At 38.0% G+C, this 20,243-nt stretch overlaps 1 protein-coding gene across 5 annotated transcripts in view; it reads left to right on the forward strand.

Moving 5' to 3' along the window:
• The window catches only part of kcnab2a (potassium voltage-gated channel subfamily A regulatory beta subunit 2a), a 151,441-nt gene that overhangs the window by 92,004 nt on the left and 39,194 nt on the right, over positions 1-20,243 (forward strand). The window contains exon 1 of one of the 5 annotated variants that reach the window (XM_041782642.1): positions 2,672-3,634. The exons of the other annotated variants lie outside the window; for them this stretch is intronic. Coding sequence (XP_041638576.1) covers positions 3,423-3,634 — 212 coding nt within the window. The 5' untranslated portion in view covers positions 2,672-3,422. Of the gene's footprint in view, positions 1-2,671; positions 3,635-20,243 lie in introns of those variants that run through there. 5 annotated transcript variants of the gene reach the window in all.

Consider the following 20,243-nt stretch of genomic DNA (forward strand, 5'->3'; position numbering starts at 1 on the left):
GACAAGCATGTCTGGATTCTGCTAGGGACGTCACAACACCCATATTTTAAACTTTAATATGGTAGTAGTACAAAATAGTGTGTTTTAACTTTCTGAGACCTGAGCTTTTGTTTGGAATGCATTTTAGTTTCTCCCATTTGTTTGGTATGAGTAGGACCTGATAAGTTTAAAAGCTCAGCTGTGTCTGTAAACAGGAGTTAGCTCAATAAAGAATAAAATTGATGAGCAGAATCAATAATAGCATCATTATTAATAAAATCATATTAGTTCCCATTTCTATAAGTTCTGAAATTCTTGGAATATTCCTATTCCAGGGTGGGGTGCAGATGGCATGGTGAATAGGTCACACCCCATGTACTGTACATGGGCGGCCTGGGTTCAAGTCTGCCCTGTGGCTGCTGTCATGCTTGTCTCTCCCTCCCCTCACGTCAGTTTCTCTATCCACCACTCTCCTCTCTAAATGAAGGCACAAAAAGCCAGAAAACAAATCTTAAAAAGAAAATAGAAATGAATCTGCTCCAAATCCAATTCCCCTACAATTTCTAGGAAAAGAACTGAATTTTCCTAAAAAATTCTTTAACAAATTTTTCAGTATCATATTAAAAGTACTTTTTTTTTTCAAAATTTCCCAAAAAGTTTAAATGAAAATGTATCATAAATGCCTAATATTATTATTAAAAACTTCCAAAAAATGTTATGTTAAATCCTTAAATTTTTAAAGCAAATTCCCCCAATTTTCAAAGCGAATTCCTCCAAAAGATTTAAATCAGAGTGCTCAAATTTCTAAGATAATGATGAAAAATTACCCTAAACATTAAACCAAATATGTACAAATAAATTTCCAAAATTTGTCTAAAAATACCTGAAATTTCTAAACAATTTCCCCCAAACATCAGGGCAAATTTTCCCCCAAAACCTCCAATTAAACTCTCTAAAATATACAAACATATTCCAAAAAGTTCCATGAAAATATTTGAAAATTCCTTAAAATCCCCTCAAATACCAAAACTAATTCTATGAAATTTTTATTACAATTTTGAAGAAATTCAAAGCATATTCTCTCGACATTTCGAGCAAATTATTTCAAATTCAACAGACATTTTGGACAGTTACCTAAATAAAACCCTAAAAGCAGACAAATTTACTCATTTGCAAGAAAGCCAGAATGTAATGTCCTGTTATGTTTATGCAGGGCCTGAGGGGGTTAATACCTGTTTGACATCAGGGCAAGAAAAGGTTTTGAGAGATTAATATTGGGTATTTTCTTGGTTTTGATTCCTAAAATTGCATGTACACTCCTGCACATTGTCTCAGTTGCACAAATACACAGTCAAAGTTTCAGCACCAAAATGTTTCCTTCTGCTTTCTCTTTGGCAGAAAATCTGACTGAAGATCTGAAGTTTCTTAATATCATCAAACATAAAAATTATGTCGATGGTAAAAGGCGTGATTTTAAAACCACATGATACTGAAGTTGTGTCAATAGTTTGGACAACCTTAGATTCTGCTGTTGCTCTTTACACGTCGTATGCATTTAAACATGAAATATATTCTTACTTGGGTATCCCCTTGGATCACTCATACTGTCTGGTTAAAAAATGGAGCATTCAAAAGGTCGTCTAGAGCTCACTTTCTCTGCGCTCTGCGCACAGCATGAAATTTAAATCACATTTCCGTTGAATTAAACCACCTTTCTCCCCGGGGTTCTATTTAAGTCTTGGAGTCCAAAAGGTCACTGCTCCGAGAATAGGGCTGTCAGTTAGCAGCAGCCTGTTTGCTGGATTCCTTTGATAGAGGTTGCTTCTCTAATATACACGTCTGCTCTTGATGGCATCTCTTTTAATTATCTCCATGGCACATGAGCTACTCCGTCCAGATAAGCTTCAGTATTATATTACTGGGAGCATGTGTCTCATCCACTGTCCCGTCAATCCTTGGCCACTGTTGCGTTTAGTCCAATTACTGTGGTGTTTACTTTCAACCCCCAACCATTATCATATTTTAACTGTTCATTTCTCATTGTACTCTTACTCTGCTTTTATAAAATTGTTGATCAGATCGGTTTTCCATTAACAATTTATAAAAAACAAGATGTTACTAGGCAGATAAAAACATGGAAAATTAAAAATATTCTTTAAACCCCTTGAAATTTGGACTCTGGAGGCAAGAGATAAAGGAATTTTAGATTATATTCCGTCATCTCAGTGCGTCTGTAACAACTCAGCCTCAGACCTATATTGTCACAGATAAAGTTACATAATGAATGTTTCATGGGCAGTTGAGCATGACCCACGTGAGAGCCCCCATTTCTAGGGGCCGAAACCTTTTGACAAGTCCTGACCAAAGAGCACTCAGCCTCCCCTCGTTTACTTCGAAAAGAGTAGACCACATTAAACCGCACTGCAGGGCAACAGACGGAGACAAAAAAAAATCGCACTCCCCTTTTCTTAAGAGTGCTGCTGTAAACACAACAGATTTCAATGCCTTGCTCTCTCACGCTGCTGTAGCTCTCTGAATCTTCCTCCTCATAGCCTCCCTTCATATCCCTCCCACCACATTCCCTCCCTCTATCTCTCTCTCTCCTCCCATCTCTTGCCTGTGTGCACAGTGCCGCTTTACGCTGAGCACACAGGCATACAGATGTAAGTTTAATCCAGGGAACAGACAGAGCAGGGGGGGAGTGAGTATGGGGTTGCCCCTTTGCTAACATGCAGTAGTAGAAGATTCAGCTGCCAGCGCAACTGTCAAGTCAAGACGGACTCAGAAGAGGAGATGAACACCTCCTGGAACTGTGTGTTCACATTTTATTCTCCAGAGCTCTGTGTGGATCTATGATTTTTTACTCTCAAAGCTCTTGCACTGAAATTGCAAGACTCTAAATCTGTCTGTCTGCCTTTTATGAGCTTGATTAAATGATAAAGTGAGAGGAGGACACCCAAATGGACCAAGGAGGGATTTCTTAAGTGCTCTGCTTTTCAAAGAAGATTTTTTTTCCATCAAGCTGTATTCTGGACTTGCATTTACTTCTGAGAATCTGAGGTCTGTAGTGATTGCATGTTTGTTTCTCTTATCTTCTGACGCGATGATGCTGCAAGGATGTTTTTGAATTCGGACTTCATTTGAGAGGATTTTGTCTTCACCTGATCAGCTGTTCATTGCTGTTTGAATACGTCCTGATCAGTCCTCCCACCTCTCTACCTTCCTTGATTTGTTCTGGACATTATGAGCATCACTTGCTTAAGGAAACTGGTCAGTGATTTGTAAAAGAGGCACAGAGTGTACTGCTGAATTTTGAGCCTAAACTATCTCACGCCCCGCAGGAGATCTTCAGCCGCCGTTCCGCTTCTGGGAGTTTGCTCCACCTGATCAAGCAAGTGGACAGTTTGATTAAAGTCCATTAGGACAGACGTCCGGAGGCGAGAATGCAGGTGTCTTTAGTGTGCACGGACCACCGTGGGGGGGTAAGCCGGAACACGGAGGATCGGCTTAATAGACAGAATGCAAACAGCCCCAACACAGGCACACGCAGCAAGTTTAGGGCTGTGGCTATGGTGGCTCGCAGTCTCGGACAGCTGTCGGTTCAGAGCGTGCCTTCATCCAGTGAGCAAAGCATGAAGACTGGCATGAAGTATAGGTATGACAACAAGTAGCTACATAATCTGACCAGTAGGAACTTTTTTTTTTTGAAAAGTTTACCAATTAAATTATTTTGCTCAGATTCAAATGAATCACAGCCAGAGCCCATTTAACACTTTGTTCTTGGTGCTAATTTTTCTCCTCAAGTCCTCCCTCTCTGAAATGCCAAACACCAGCTGTTAGAGATAGATAACAGTTTAGACAGATGCTCTATCATGACAGCTACTCATAATAATCTCCAAAACTTCCAATCTCCCTTCAGGAAGGACTTTAAAAACAGAATATGTCAGGAGATTTGCAATGTCTAATTTTATCTGATCCTAGTGCCTCAGTGCTCAGTCATGCTATGTAATTAAAATGTAAATAGTGGCCAATGATGCCTTATCTATAATGTGCAGGACTGACAAACAAAGTTGAATTAGCTGTATTTTCATAGAAAAGACACTAGTTAGACATTCGCAGTCTAATTTCTCATAATGCATAAATTTTTTTATTACATAGATTATCAGATCTATTTGCAATCAATGCTTCAGTAGCTTTATAAAGTAGTAATCTCCAATAGAAACAGAATTTCTGTTATATTTAAGAGTTTCGCTAACATGCTGTGGAAAAAATCAACCCTTTTCATAATGATACCCTTGCCTGCAGTATTACATGTTGACACACCGCTGTGTTGAATATTTATCTCAGCCTTTAAATCATTTCATTACTGATCACTGGTCTGTGCTCATATATATAGCTCTGTTCCTTTCATTCTGATAAGGTGGATAAATGGTTTGGTGCTTTATTAAAGGGACGCTGTTTAGCCCATTTGAAATCCCAGGGGACAAGAAGACTAATAGCTGTATTTTATCTACCATTTCCCATATTTAACATTTAGGTTTGCTTGCAGAAAAGCTTTAATAACAGAATGCAAATGCCTTGTTTTTGTATGAGGAGAATAATTCATAAAGGCTGGAAATTGGGTAAATTATACAGTGGAATATTTCTGAATGCATATGGAGGCACTGAGGGTTGAAGAGTGAGTGGCAAATTGAACAGTAGGGGAGGACATGAAGTCTGTAGGCAGTGCTGGTGAGAGAAATGAGTTCACATTACTTTTCAGCTTTGTGAGGTATGGTGCATTATGATCTGCAGCAGGCTGGCTATTAGTGCAATGTATTAGATTTGTCTTGCAGACTTCAGTCAGCCCGTCTGGAGTTATTTTGTTGTAATGACCTGCTCCCTGTATATACTCTTCCACCTGTCAGTCCAAAGCTTATATAAAGTTATAGCTTAAGATGAAGCAGCGATGAAGAATATGATAACCTGCATTCCCTCACTACTGCAAACCATTTAAACTTACTGGTCTGCAAGATGAATAAACAGAACAGAAATGAGTCAAACTGATGAAAGCCCCTCAGTTAATGCAGTATTCTTTGGTGTTATGAATTTGGTGTTGAATTGATATTCCCATATTCCCTGCTAGAATAACAAGAGACTTTCATCAATCTGCAGTGGTTTGTCAGCAGAGCTAGGGGGGTCGGCAGGTTTTTTCTCTACCAGTCTGTGCAGAGTTGTGAGTAATTTATTTTCTCTACACAAACAAAGAAAGATCAATGACATAAGATAGCGAAACTTTAGATGGTCTTTCCTGATACTGATTCTGTTACCTGAACTTGAGTTTCCAACCATAGAAGTACCCATTCGATGGCTTTTTTCCAATATTGGTGCTAAATCAGTACCTTTTAAACTATGTCCGTGCCTGAGCGGAGCCTAAATCAATACTTTGAAGAGAAAAAAAGTGTTTCTAAGGTCAGTAGGTAAATTAAAGCTTTCTTGTTTTCATGAATGATTCAGAATAATATTATAAAGATATATATAAAACATATAAGGAAAGGAAACAAGTTTAGCTTCATATGCTGGTGTTGCATCAGAGACAAACAATAAAGTAAATGTACATTGCTTAACAAATTTATTAGACCACCTGTCATATTTGTCTCAAAGACCTTCCAGCATCATGAAAGGCTTTAATGCGGACTCTTTCATTTTCAGTGAGCTCTCCACGTTTTACCATTTTGAACAGGAATGAAGTATTTCAAACTGAATTCACCGAAATTTGAGCCGGCTCACTGGGCTTCTCTGAGAAGTCAGAAATTAATCAAGCATAACATTCAACCACTACAACTAATTTTTCTGTTCAGGAATGCAACTAAATAACTATAATTTGACATATTAATCAAGAAATATTAATGTGCTTTACTATTTTTTCAATTTTTTTGTAAATCAGTAAATTTGAAAATTCATGGATAACAATAATAATTATATTTTAGCATTAAGAATATCATTTGGGTTAAAGAGTTTCTACATATTGGTGTTTTAACCATTGAGGAAACATAAAAAATGATTTTGTAATTACCAATGCTGTTAATTTAGGCCAGCAATGGCATAAACCTTACTTTGGTTAGGGTTTTATAAGCACTGTGTGTCCCAGGTATAAATACGAGAGACAAGCAGACTCACATTTCAGGTCTTTCATTTGGAGTGGTGGGGCATTGCATCAGGGTGGTAGGGTACCGAAATGAAGCACAGAAATCTTTGTTGTAATTTGGTATTGTAGGTATTGGATACTGTACTGGATTTCAATACTCGTCCCTGATTGGATGCCACTACCATTTAATTCTATACATCCATCCGCTAGCTATACCCCTTATCCCGTTGGGGGTCGGGGGGAATTGGAGCTGCTCCCAGCTGTCATTGGGCGAGAGTCGGGGTGCACCCTGGACTGGTTAAAGTACATCTACATTAATTTAATTTTGTTTTAATAACTATAGTATTCTCAGCACTTATGAAGATACTCAAAATTTGAGTCGGACTCAAGTTATATAATTTACATGTCTCTCATCCACTGCAATTTTCCTTTATGTCCTTAACACATCATAATTTTGATAATTTGATTGACTGCAAGTCGCAAATACTAAATGGTGTAATTTAAAGTGCTCTTCTTCAGAGTTCAGTATGTCATCCTTGCTACGTTGAAGTTGCTCCCAACAGGCAGTACTTCTCTAACTGAGCGGGTAACTTCACGCATAGTGCAAAACTATGCAGATTAAGGGAAGATTAAGTAAAATGACTATTATTACTTAGAGCGATCAGCACTAAACACACTGAAACATTAAATATACGTTTTATCAACTACAGAATAGAGCTGAAATAGCTTTCTTAGATTTTTACGTTGACAGAATTAATTTTTTAACAATTTTTTACTATTTGGTCTTACAGCGAACATGTATTTTTCTTTCTTCAAATAACTGTTATTCTAATCAAGTATAGTAATGGTGTGATTTCTGTAAATTCTATTTCCAGGTTTGCTCATTATAAACAAACAGAGCACAGCTTATTACTAAATAAGTTGAAAATACTCAAAATAAAATATTTGTCATTACTGATCAGAATCACTATAGTAGTGAGTATGATCACTACTGATATAAGTAATGGGGGGACGGGGGATGAGTAGGACTCAAGTTAAAATACATAACTTTATCCCCACAGTGGGACTTCGCTAACTTAGATTCCAAGGCTTTACTGTCCCTGAGGGACAATTCTGATGGCCATTCACATCATAAAAACATTCATAAATATATTTTAGACATAGCTCCCATGGGTTTCATCATGGTAAACAGGTAGTGAGATTCAATTTATGACTCTGACAGTCCAAAGTATAATGGCAGCAATGCCTACAGCTTATCTAAAATCTCGATAGCTATCGATACAAATGACCTCAGGTATCTGTTGGTTTGGCCCTCCTGGCATAAGTAAATTACCTCCCTGATGGCAGAAGTCTAAACTCTGAGAGCAGAAGGTGGTGAGGGTCTCCCAGGGTGGCCTTTGCTTTCTGTGAGGCCCTGACAGCGAACCTAACTGAGGTCCTAACTGGGTGGGTGACTTCACTAATGGTGCAAAACTATGCAGATTAAGGGATGATTGTCAAATATTTTGAGTGCAATGACAAAAAAGACTTAGTGATCAGCCCTGTGTACTTAAAACTAAAGATATGTTGGGCGCAGGTGGCCTAGAAGTGTAAGGCGCGCACCATGTGAGCGCTCGGCCTGTGGCACTTTGCCGCATGTCTCTCCTCACCTCTATCTTCCCTGTTTCTGAACCTATCCACTGTCCTCCTCTATCAATAAAGGCATAAAAAAACCAAAAATAAACCTTGATAGATAAAAATGTTTTATCACCTCAGAAAAATTGAGCTGAAATACTTACAAATTTTATATTAGTAAAAAAATAAGTTAACAAAATTCCTTTTTTTGCTTTAAGTTATGTTTGCTTTTGTGAACAAATACAGCAACAACATTAATGCCAACAAGCTTTCTTCCTAAGTCTGATGATGTGAAAGACACAAAATCAATCAATCTATCTAGTCCTTAGAGACATCTCTCCTTTTTTCCCTTGGTAGTCCACTAGCATCAGCTTTATCCAGTACTTTTCACTGGTTTTAAAAGGTTTTACTTGAAGACATTAATTTGTGGCACAGTCTTGCGTAACAGTCTCTTCTTGTTCTGCACAGTTATTAATGTTGTTTGGCATAATAACAGTTTTAGTTATCTCTTCTTTGTTGCTCTTTAACAGAAGTTGAAAGCTTCAAATCAAAAACAACCGCAATGTTTCTACAGTAAGACTTGAATGGCTGCAAAAACCACAGCATCACATCAGGGAAGAGACCCAAAATTTAACCTAAATCCTGATTTAAAGCCATGTTGTAAATCAGTTCCAATACTGATAGTCAGGTTTCGATCAATTCTGTGCTAATCCAGAGAAAAACAAACCAATTCCTCATTCAAATGATCTTTGTTCTCTGTTAATCTTGAGTTAAACATGTGTGATCACAGCTCACCACTGCAGGTGCTGTCAAACAAAACAAAAGTAAGGTCTTTGACTTTGCTTCTTTTTCAGTATCAGCATGTTCTCAGTCCAGGTGACAAAGTGTCAAATACCAACACTTTGTCACGACCCTGAGCATACAGACACTTTAAAAGACCTATAATGTCAACAAATCCTGGAATAGACACTCAGAGAAAACTGCTGTTGATATGTAGAACAAAAATAGAGCCTGTTTGAGGTTGAGGGAGGGGGCAATGAATGAGGGGAAAAATCCAAGGACATTCACCAGGGAGACTGGTCCAAAGTGAAACCAACAGTGTCTCATTTTTTAAAACTTTCTCATAATGTCTTTTCCAGTCTTTATCATGCTTTATTTATCCATTTACTCATTTATTTTTGCCTTAACGGAGCTAATTTGTGTTACTGAGATGGCAAAGCAGTGTGAATAATCGTCTGTTTTTGACAACCTCTGATGCCTCGGTGGAAGATGAAAATACTGATTCACATTTTAAAAGCTGTCACTTTTTTTCTGACAAAATCAAGAAGAAACACCTTTTAGCTGAAAAGTAGCATAGGACAATCAATGCACTAATTTTCTTTACTGAGCCTCTGCAATTTTCTTCTGTCATTTTTTGCACAGTCTACATATTTTCCCAAGCAGGATTATAAGGAGATAATTTTTTACTGTATTTCTTCAGGTCTTAAACCATAATGAAGGAGGACTACAAGAGAAAGCCAAGCCTTTAAAGCAGAACCCTTTTAATAAGTGTTAAAGAAATACATTATGTTGACTGTTGACAGAGAAATTAGATGGGGCGTTGATCTGAGTAAACACATTACCCATCCTCAGTCGTCTGAAGACCCATCACAGTGCTTTCCATGTGATTTGCTAGCGGCAGCCTCGCCATGTTGTCATTATTGAGGCTAATGATATTGAATGAGTAAAATCATTTTCAGCTTGGGGGGGCCAGCGGCTGTTTGTGTTCTTTGCTTCTGCAGCGTAGTCCGAAGTCAGTAACAGGCTCTGTGTTTGTGCGTCTGATGTAAACTGAAGGTAATTCAAGTCTAAATGCGGCATGAGAGTCAGGGATGCATGCACAGAGGCTACAGCATAATGTTTTGTGGTTGTAAAGAGATGCACATGAAAGGGAAGGAAGCGCAGAGTGACTGAGATAAAGGGAGAGTGCTAAGGTTAATGCTGGTGTCGGCACTATGCCCAAGAGGAAGTACAGTAGGCTGGACTGATCTGTGCCTGTGTCACTGTGTATCTTTCAATCCAGCCTTTCCCAGTAAAGCTTGCAAGCTCCTTTTAACAAAGCTGTGCTTTTCATCCTGTAGCTCAGGAATTTTTTTCTTTGTTAAATTCAGTTCTGAGTTTTCTTTTCACCATTTGACAGCTGAAGAGGTTTCATAACTGTCCCCCTACACTTAAAGCTTATCCATCCAGCAAAACTTTCCGCGATTATCCACACTGCAGGATTGGGGTGCAAAAATTCTGCTCTCATTTGCATACAGTCGTCTCTGTTTCCTTGAATGACAGCCTTGAGCTTGAACCAACACTGTCAGTGTACAAAGGAGAAGGCAGGCTAGGTTTGAAGTGACCTCCTCCCAGAGAGCCAAGGAGGCCGTCAAACTGAACTTCTCTTGAGGTACGGAGGGATTGCGGCAGCTTTAGCGGGCTGCATTGCTGCAGACTTAGCCGCTCTGTAATGTGACACTCGGCCTGCATGACACCACTGGTTAAAATCATCAAGACTGACTGCGAGAGCCTGCACCTCCTCCAAGGAATGATTAAATAGCTCCAGTCAGGACTGAATTAATGATGCACACAAAATGGCTTATGATTATGTAAAGCGGTTCAGGGAATGGGAGAAATCTGGGAGATTGGGAGGCAGTGCAGTGCAGGTGGGGGAATCAATCCCATAAAGCTCCTGCTTTTCACAGTCCGGTTATCAGCTCTCCTCTCAAGCATCAAACCAAGGACGGGGCTTTGAGGGAGTGACATACCTCTCTAACAGGCACTGTTATTTGCTTAGCCGAGGAAAATAAACTGCTGCAATCCACTGCTGATGTGAATAAGTTTATATCACTTTTCGTTTGAATTGCTCTTTTTCTGCTTTGTGCAGACTAAATTTAAGAGCTTACTTGGAACTGCTCTAAAAGCCCTTTTTTTTTTGTCCAATCATGGCATTGTTCTTGGTCGCAGTTTGTACCAGCTCCAAAGACTTCTGCTGCATTGGACTCAGTATCGTTTACTGCAGAGCCATGTAAATCAGAGCTGACTCACCTCCCACCCTGGTGTAAATCTACAAGATAACTCGCCCTAGTCCAGACTGTCAGTAGGATTCCTCACATCTCTGGAGGTCCACTTTTGGTTGTAGAGTTGACAGTGAGTCACGTACACGGTAAATAGCTACTGGCAGGGTTGTGTAAGTGGATGGCATTTAAATCCCCATGCTGTGTTGTGTGAAGTTGTGGTATATCATCATTAATGACAGAGATGGGACTCTGCTTTAAAGAGACCGCTTCTGTTTTCATTTAGTGAACCTTGAAGTTGCTGGATGTCATAGACTGTAGAATCTACGAAGACAGAAGATGGAGAAATGTGTCAAACATTTATAAATAAGAGTCACAACATGTAAACATTAATTAAAAGTACTCACCTTAGTGATTGTTATGTCTTATCAGGTGCAGCTGGAGAAGATATAAAATGTGATAGCTGCTGCCCACGGTGATATCTTCAGATGTTGTTCTTTGACAGAGCAGTAGCTCAAAACCCCAATGATATTTTGTCTTCAATCACTGGATTGAGGAAATATTACCATTATCCAACAAAGAAGCTGTTAACGGGGAATTTTTTTTTTTGTCTTCTAAATTTTAGAACTGAAAGACTTCATACATTCGATTGTTGATGCCCAATGTTATATCCTTAACTAACAAGAACATTTTTGTTCTACCATTAAATATGATGATGAAATAAGCATAGATATGAGTAGGGATACAAAATATTATCTGCGTGATTTCTGTATCAACAGATACTTGGTATCAGCAAATATGAAAATTTCTGACAATATTTACAGTGCTATATGTAGGGTTGTTCTGATTTCAAAACCAGTATAGGAAATACATCTGATACTGCTTAAAATGCAGGTATTGGTATCAGTGAGTACAGGAGTTTATCCAATACAGTTTGGTTTACCTTTATATTTTGCTTTGTTTAGCCATGCTAAATGTTAGTGCTATCAACTGGAAATCAATTCTTCTTTGTTGCTGGAAAGCACTGGATGCATGGGCTACTGTTTTTAGAGCAGTGAAGAAGAACCAAGGACCCACTGCAGCAGCAAAGAATAGTGGCTGCGTGACAGTTTTTCTCTGAATGTGAACGTTAAAATGCCTTCCAGACTGGCACTATCATACACGACAAAAAGCGAAACTGTTATTCAAAAGTTACACTAGAAAAGCACTTGGAGAGCGCAGACCTCTGCCATTAGCCCTATTTCCTAAAGAATCCTTTAAAAGATTCCTGGATCCAGACGGTCATCCGGATCACTCCCAAAATCTAATCAGTTTTTCCTTATGCTTTCTCTGACTTTTCCTGAAAATTTCATGAAAATCCGTCCATAACTTTTTGAGTAATGTTGCTAACAAACTAACAAACTAACTAAAAAACCCTGCCGATCACATAACCTCCTTGGCGGAGGTAATAACTTTTGAACCATAAATTGTTGCCTCTTACTTGTTTTTCCTCTGGAAGCTAGCTGTTGTGCCTTCTCATTGACGATATTGATGCCTTTGAATACTGTGTGGCAGCAGTTTCAGCAAGCCTGGAACTTGTGTGACTTTTGGGGACTAAATAATTAAATCCACACCAATAAACGCAACATTGAACATTTTTGTATCTATTGTAATTGACTTACGATCATCTATTACCACTATTACAGCTTGAATGCTAACTTGAATGCTAACTGCCATGTTGTTTGCCCTTTGTGAGGGTCTGTCAGCCAATGGCGGGCTGTTCTGTAATCACATGATGCTGCAAAGCATAATAGAGAGAGAGCCTGTGATGTAGCACCCTGTCCTATTGTTGTTTTAATATTTAGCAGTAAAACTCAACAATCGGCATATAAACAACTTTAGGGTCACAGAGATGCTGTAATTTATGATTCTATTTGTTGAGCCATGTTCTGAGTCAAATATAGGTCTAAAATAATTTGCTAGTTTGCACAGTCAGTCCAGAAAGTTCACACTAGTATCTGATCAATACTCCGTATTGGCTGATACCTAACCCCTTGGTATCGGCTCCCGGTTCCCTGTACTCCAGTGGCCTCCACAGTCACCAGAGGTCAATCCAATTGAGCACCTTTTGGATGTAATGGAACAGGAGATTAGCATTATGGATGTGGAGCTGACAAATCTGCAGCAACTGCATGATGTTACCATGTTAATATGGACCAAAATGTCCGAGGAAAGTTTGCAACACCTTGTTGGAACTATGCCATGAAGAATTATGGTCATTCTGAAGGCAAAAGTCCAACACAGTGAGTGGCCAGTGAGTGTATATATGTATGCATTTAAGAGTTTTATGCAGGACCAGCAGACCTATGTCAGCTTAACTCTTTCTCATTTGTTCTCATTCCTTAAACTTCAAAGTGGGTTTCAAGGAAGTGTGAATGTGTGAACAAGTCTCTTAGAGAAGAACAGCCACAACAAGGACTACATAGCAAATAAAATGACTTAATAGATAATAATTGATAGATGACGTAAGCATATAGTGATTATGAACTGTAACAAGCACTCTCATTGGCTGGTGATATAGGCAATAGGGAACAATGAATCAGCAGTGCGAGAAGAGTGGAGTTGGGCAGATACATCAATTTGGCCCAAAAAGGACTTAGGCAATTGTGCTATGAGACTAACAATATGATACAATACCATATGTGATGCTTCAATCAAGATCCAGTCTTTTTCCCTGTTGATGTTACAGTGGAAGTAGCCGAGTGTACGTGCAACTTTTTACAGAAGAAACTATGTCATATTACTGTTCTCTTTAACTTTGATTTTTTACTGCCTCACTCCTAGCTTCCCTTTTCTTCCCCGTTGTGATTGCAAATATGCCTTATTTTGTGTTATCGCAAAGTTATGAGAGTAAAAGAGAACAGCTAAAGAATGATCAGCAGTAAGAAACAAAGTTACATGTGTTTGCACCTTCGGAAGAGGCAAAAGGCCACATGTTGTAACAATATTAGTTGTGTTTCTCCTAATTTCTGTGCACTGCAAGAGGGGTAAGGCAAAACTGATGGCAAAAAGTATGTTAGAAAGGCAAGTTAAGTTAATTTCTATTGCACCTGTCAAACAAAAGCAGTTCAAATTGCTTCACTGGGACATACACAATAAAACAAATTTTTCAAACAGGGTTATAGAACTTTCAAAAAATTAGACGTGTGTGTCCAAACAAAGTTTAATATCAATGTGACCATGCAGTATGCAAATACATGTACGCACAGACATACAAGTAAACATCTGTGCAAATATAAACACATACAGATGTACACTAAATGATGTTAAAATGATTAATGAAAAGGATTGAAAATGGTTAAAACCAGTAGGTCAAAAATAGTTTTTGACTATGAGAAAACAGTGAGAAGTTATTGATGAAATAGTTTTCAGTAACAGACGTGGCTGTTTACTCAAACCCCCAGCAGGCTGAAGGGTTTTGAGCCAACTGTTTTGGCACACCTCAGGTGTTTGTTCCAGAGAGATGGAGCATAATAACCAAAGTCTGCATCATCCTGCTTAGTTCCTGTCCTGGGCACAGTCAGAAGACCTGTCAGTTCAAAGTGCCTCATATGACGCGCGTAGATCTAGACGGTATGTAGGCCTGAGGCCATTTAGTGATTTGAAAGCAGCTATAAGATTTTCAAATCTATCTTTTGTGACACAGGAAGCTAATGCAGCGATTCAAAAACTGGTGTTATATGCTCAACTATTTTTGCTATTAGTCAGTACTCTGATGGAGGCATTTGGGACAAGCTGTCGCTGTCTCATGGATTTTGTGATATGACTTGAAATTCAAACCAAAGCCCAAAACAACACCTGGGTTTTTAGCCTCAAGTGTTGGTTTTAGTGACAATGATTTTGAGTAAGTACTGACTTTGCTTGCTCCTGTTTGAGGCTAAAGAAGTGAGTGAAGAATAGTGATCTTCCTCTAGGTTATCATAGCAGATGGCACTCTTATACTGATAAAATAGCTCAAACAGTCAGTGAAGTTATTGCAGTAAACCTTTATTCTGTGAAGCCTACACAGTTGTTTCAAGGAAAAGTAGAGACCTCAGGTCTCATATCAAAAAAGTTGTGTGATTTGTCAAAAATTAACATACATTTAAATTGTTTTATTGATAACCACCTTGGAACCAACGATCTATGCATTGGAAACCCAAGCCTCGTATCTTCCACTATGAAATCTTACCACGCTGAGGTACGCATCAACTGAGGATATCCAACAAGAGGAGTCAAAATAATAGCATCCAATCTTCTTTAAATAAAGGGGCTCAAGATTCAGTTAACAGTCCTTTAAGTGTAACAATATTCAACCCTCTCACAAAGTACTGTTACCTCCGTATTTGGTGGTGCTTAGTGTTCTTCTCCTGGTAGGGATTTTTTAAGAAAGAGAGAGCTGAACAATGCTATGCTAATACACTGTAGTAAAATGATGCATTTCTGAGGCTTGGGTGACAAAAGCTGTGGGTGTTCCATTCGGGGTGTCGTGAGTGTGGGTGCATGCTGGGACGTTTTCCCTGCATTCAGAGGGCTCTCCATCAGGGAGCCAGCTTTCCTCCCTCTTGTAATATGAATCATAAATAGATGGTGGTATAGTTGGAAAAAAACACACACATACAGCAGTACATTTTGGCTGCTGTGATGTAAATACTCGCAGACCCACACAGGCCACAGTAACCACTTAGGTACCATCTTAAATGTGCACAGAAGTACACTCGCCATCTGTTTGCTCTGGGCAAAAGGAGAGAAATAGCCAAATGGTGGGATGGTTCATTTATTGATGTAGGCTTGTGTTTCACTCGATGCGCTGAGGTTCTGTCTGTGTTGGTGTATTAAAACTGAGTCAAATAAAGGGGGATGTCGTGGAATATTTGCCGACGTTTCCGTAAGTGTGTCTTCATATGAGAGGCTCTCTTGTTATGTTGAAGAAGAAAATGAAGACAGCTGTTCTTTCTTTGCCTCACTGATAGAGTTTAATTAATGTGTGTGCGTGTGTGGGGATGTGTGTCTCCACTCATCTCTCTCTGCGTGTTTCTCAAATGCTCTAGAAATAGACTGGATTTAATAATGCTTATGTGCAATGCCAGGACATGAAAGGTCTTCATTCACACAAGGGTTTCCAAACTGTCAATCCTCTGATACTTTTTGAGACCACATGTTTCTAAGTGAGACAGTCTCCATTGTTTTAATGATCATGGATAATAGAAATAAAAGCCTTTATTTACTTTTAGATATTCATTCAAGCAAGAAAGAGCAGCAGCGGTCCACTCTTTTCACAGGACAACAAATACATATGTTTTACCTTCAACCTCCTGAGACTCTGCACTCTGCATGAGGATATTACACTTTGGCTTTCCTACAACAGAGTAATGTTAATAACAATAATTTTTTGCTGATGTATTTTTTAGATAATTGTCAAGAATGTCCATTCATGTTTACTTGAAATGATAAGAGAATTCGCTTTGATATTTTCAGGAAAATTTGATGGAAATTTAATGGGGAATTTGTTTGGAAATTTTCAAGTATTTTCATGGAAATCTTGGGGATATGTTTGTATTTCTTTGGAGCGTTTCATTGAAAGTTTTGATGGAAATTTGTTTTGTTTTTTATTGATTTTATTTTAAGTTATTGTGTATTTATTGTATAAATGGAATTTGAGAAAAATTTTTGTGTAGTTGTTTAAAGGAATTTGGAAAATTTCAGGCATTTCCATGGCTATATTAAAAATGTATTTTTTATCGTTTGGTATTTTCTTTGAAATTATGGGGAATTCGATTTGTAAATTTCTAGAAATTTTGGAGATATGTTAATATATTGTTCGAGCATTTTGTTGAAATTAGGGAAATGTATTTGTGATTGTTGATAAATACTTGGAAATTTATTTGTGCATTTTGGGGATTTGATATTTTCCGATTATTTTCACAAAAATTTCAAGGAACATTTTAGGAAATGTAGCTGTTAATTTTTAGTGAATTGGCTGATTAATTTTAGGGGGAATTTGCTTCAAAATTTTGGGGAATTCCCTTGAAAATTTTCAGGAATTTACATGGAAATATGGGGGATATGCTTGTGTGTCTTTTGAGCATTTCATTGGAAGTTTGGGGAGAACTTTGCTCCAATTTTTAAAGGCATTTTCATGGGAGTTTGAGAAATTTGTCTGGATGTTTTGGGGGTTTTGTTTGTAAAGTTTCAGGCATTTCTGTGGTTTCAAAATTTTTGACAATTTCACAGAAAGTTCAAGAAACTCGTTCAAATGTTTGAGACAATTTTCTCAAATTTTCCTGGAATTTGGGGGACTGTAATCTTAGGGGAAATTTGCTTTGAAATCTTGGGAAACAACCTGAAAATTTTCAGGAATCAACATGGATTTTGGGAGGGAATTGTTTCAGAATTATTTGGGTTTTAGGATAGAGTTTCAATTAAACATTTTGGAAATATTGGACAAAATTTTGGGGGTAATATTTACGGCATACTTAAAAATAGAGGGTGGTAGATTTGCTTCAATAATTTGAATTAAAAGTAGAAAAGTGAGAAAGGGGTAGGGATATACATTCTACTTTACAACTTTATTTTCCACTTTTTGTGGAAAATAACTCCACCATACCTCTCTGAATAACCGAAACCTTTTCTTACAGACTGGCTGACCCACAGCCAAAACACTTGTTCCAAAACTTATCCAGTGCTGTAGTATCTGCAGAAACAGAATACATTTCTGTTCAAAGACGAGCATGAGCTTTAGAACTCATCAGGTCCTTTTAATCCCATATACGTGGGATAAAGTAAAAATGCAATCAAACCAAAGCTCAGGTCTCAGGAGGTTAAAGTTTATCTCACACAAACAGACATAGAGCATATGTTTTAAAGTATTTTATTGCCATTTTTGGTAATAAAAAATAACAAATTGCACAATATTGGATGCCTGGGACTTTTTTTTGTTGCCATGGCAACTAAACAGGTATCAAGATCTTTGATTTTTTTCTAGTATTGTATCAAATTTAAACTTTCTGGTGTCATGACAACAATACCAAACTGGTCCATTATATTTCATTATTGTATCAATTCAGGAATAATAGTAAAGAATCAGCTTTATGTTTGCTTTGTGTTGCTAATGACTGTTGTTATAAAGCCTCTTCATAAATGCACATCTCCATGTTAAAGTGCTCTGCATGTTTAGTGAAAGCTGCCACTGCTACTCTGCATCGGTGTCTAAATGAATGCTAAATCAACAGACTTGTTTTGACAATGAAATTTGTATTTAGCTCTTCTCTTCTGCATGAGAAGCATTTGAGCTGCCTGTTATGTAATGCTGCAAGGCAGCAGTTGAGGAAGAAATGTAGCAACAAATACAAGTGAAGCTATGCAGTAGCAGGAGGCCAGAGCTTTAGCTTCTTTATAGAAAGTAATAGAGCCTAGGCCAGCAGGGGGAAAAAATCTCATCTACCCCACAGCATCATGCCCACTCATGTGTATTATGAATATTTAACCTCAACATTTTTTAATAAGCCAGATGGCACCAGTTTGCTTTAATTGACGGAGTGCCCAATGCAATCTTTAGCATGATGCTCTTTTTGGAGCTAGTTATTAGACTTAAGGCTTTTTATGCAAATAATTTTAATGAGCTTTTTTTCCTACTAGGACTGTAAATGTCTGTTGATTGTTCTTGAATTGTTTGGTGAATAACATGCTAGAAATACATCTCAAAGTCCTCACGATCAATAACCTCACAATGTTTAGTTTACTATCATTAATGATACAAGAACATTTTCTAATCAAGGAACCTCATATATGACACATTTGGTATTTTAACTTAAAAACTGTTTTGAAACAATGTTTGATTTCCTTTATGGTTGTTAATACAGTGCCTTTAAAATGTGTTCACCTCCTTGGATGTTTTGGATGTAAAGACACCTGTATCTGGGAGGTCCAGTTAGTCTGTATTTATGGCTACCATTACACCATGAAGACAACAGAACACCCCAGGCAACTCAGAGAAAAGGCTAATGAAAAGTATAAGAGTGTAAAAAAGGTATTTGGTCTGATGAGACCAAAATTGTGCTTTTGTGGTGGCAGCATCATCCTGTGGGGATGCTTCTTGGCAGCTGGTCATAGAAGGCTTATAAAGGTAGAGGGTAAAATTAATGCAGCAAACCATAAAACATCCTGGAGGACAATCTTATTCAGTCTGCAAGAGAACCATGGCTTGGGAAAAGATTTATTTTCCAGCAAGGCAATGACCGTAGCATACACAAAAATGTTTTACAGACAACAAGATGATCAGGAGTCAAAGCCCAAATGTAATCCATCAGAGAATTGGCTGGACCTGAAAATTCCCATGCAACCTGACAGACTTTTTGGAGTTTTTCAAGGAACTGTACTTTTTATAGGAACTGTATATCTTCCTTTTAGCTCCTTATTAATGTTTTTATTATGTTATTATGTATCTGAGTGTCGGATTCTGTTTGTTGCATTTTTTTCAATATAATAAGTTTGGATTTTTGGAGCCGTTTACTCATTTTCTCCCATATTTAGGATTCTAAAGTATATTTAATCTGTTGGAATTGTACGTGACTGCACTCTATAAGTTTCCTTTGGCTGTGATAGTCCATTTGAAAGCATGTCATGATGTTAAAGCACAGCTCATTGTGACATTAAAGAAACTGTATAAGAACCATTTCTACGACTCTGGATCCCCCGCTGGTTAAAATATCTTTCCCCCTCATTCATCTCCAGCATCTAGCAGAAGATTCTCCATCCCTGTAGGCACTGGCAGATTTATCTTCAGAAAAGAGCCTCTGAAAAACGCCAGAGTTAGAAGAAAAATAAATTCAGCCTCAGGAAAAACCCTCTGAGCTGACAATCTGTTTATACCCAAGTAAAAAATAAATAAACTGCCATTTAAAACAGTCTTAAAGTGCTCTAGTGCCAGCGGCCCCATGTTTCTGGCTGCTTTATGCTGTATGTGTGAAGTTGCTCCACTCCAAATGAAATCACATTTGACATGTTCTTGGGCTGCTGTCAGATATCAGGCTGCAAGCTAATACCAGTGTACAGTGTCTGACTGAGCGTGTGTTCATTTGATGGTTTCAAAGAGAGATGGGAGATCTTGGGTGTCATGCCAAGAGCAGAAATGACTGGAAGGTTGCTCACAACATGAAGTTCACATCCTGACACCAGAAAGTAATCCAATGGTTACAGTAACAGATAACTATAAACATTAAAAACAGAAAGACTCCGTATTCGATTCAAGGAAATAAATCAAATTGCTGATGTCGGCCAAAACCTCATATCTCCAAAATCACCACTTATCAGGGAATGAAAAAAAACCACTGTTTTTTAATCAATTTAACACTGAATGGTCATAGTCAGAATCTTTTTGACAATTGTTATTGTATTAAAATTAGTTAAAACCCACTGACAGTTGTAGAGAATGACCAAAAGCACTTTCTGTGGAAAAAAAGGCCTTT

This window comes from Cheilinus undulatus, linkage group 3 (genome assembly GCF_018320785.1).
Source record: "Cheilinus undulatus linkage group 3, ASM1832078v1, whole genome shotgun sequence".
Lineage (NCBI taxonomy): Eukaryota > Metazoa > Chordata > Actinopteri > Labriformes > Labridae > Cheilinus > Cheilinus undulatus.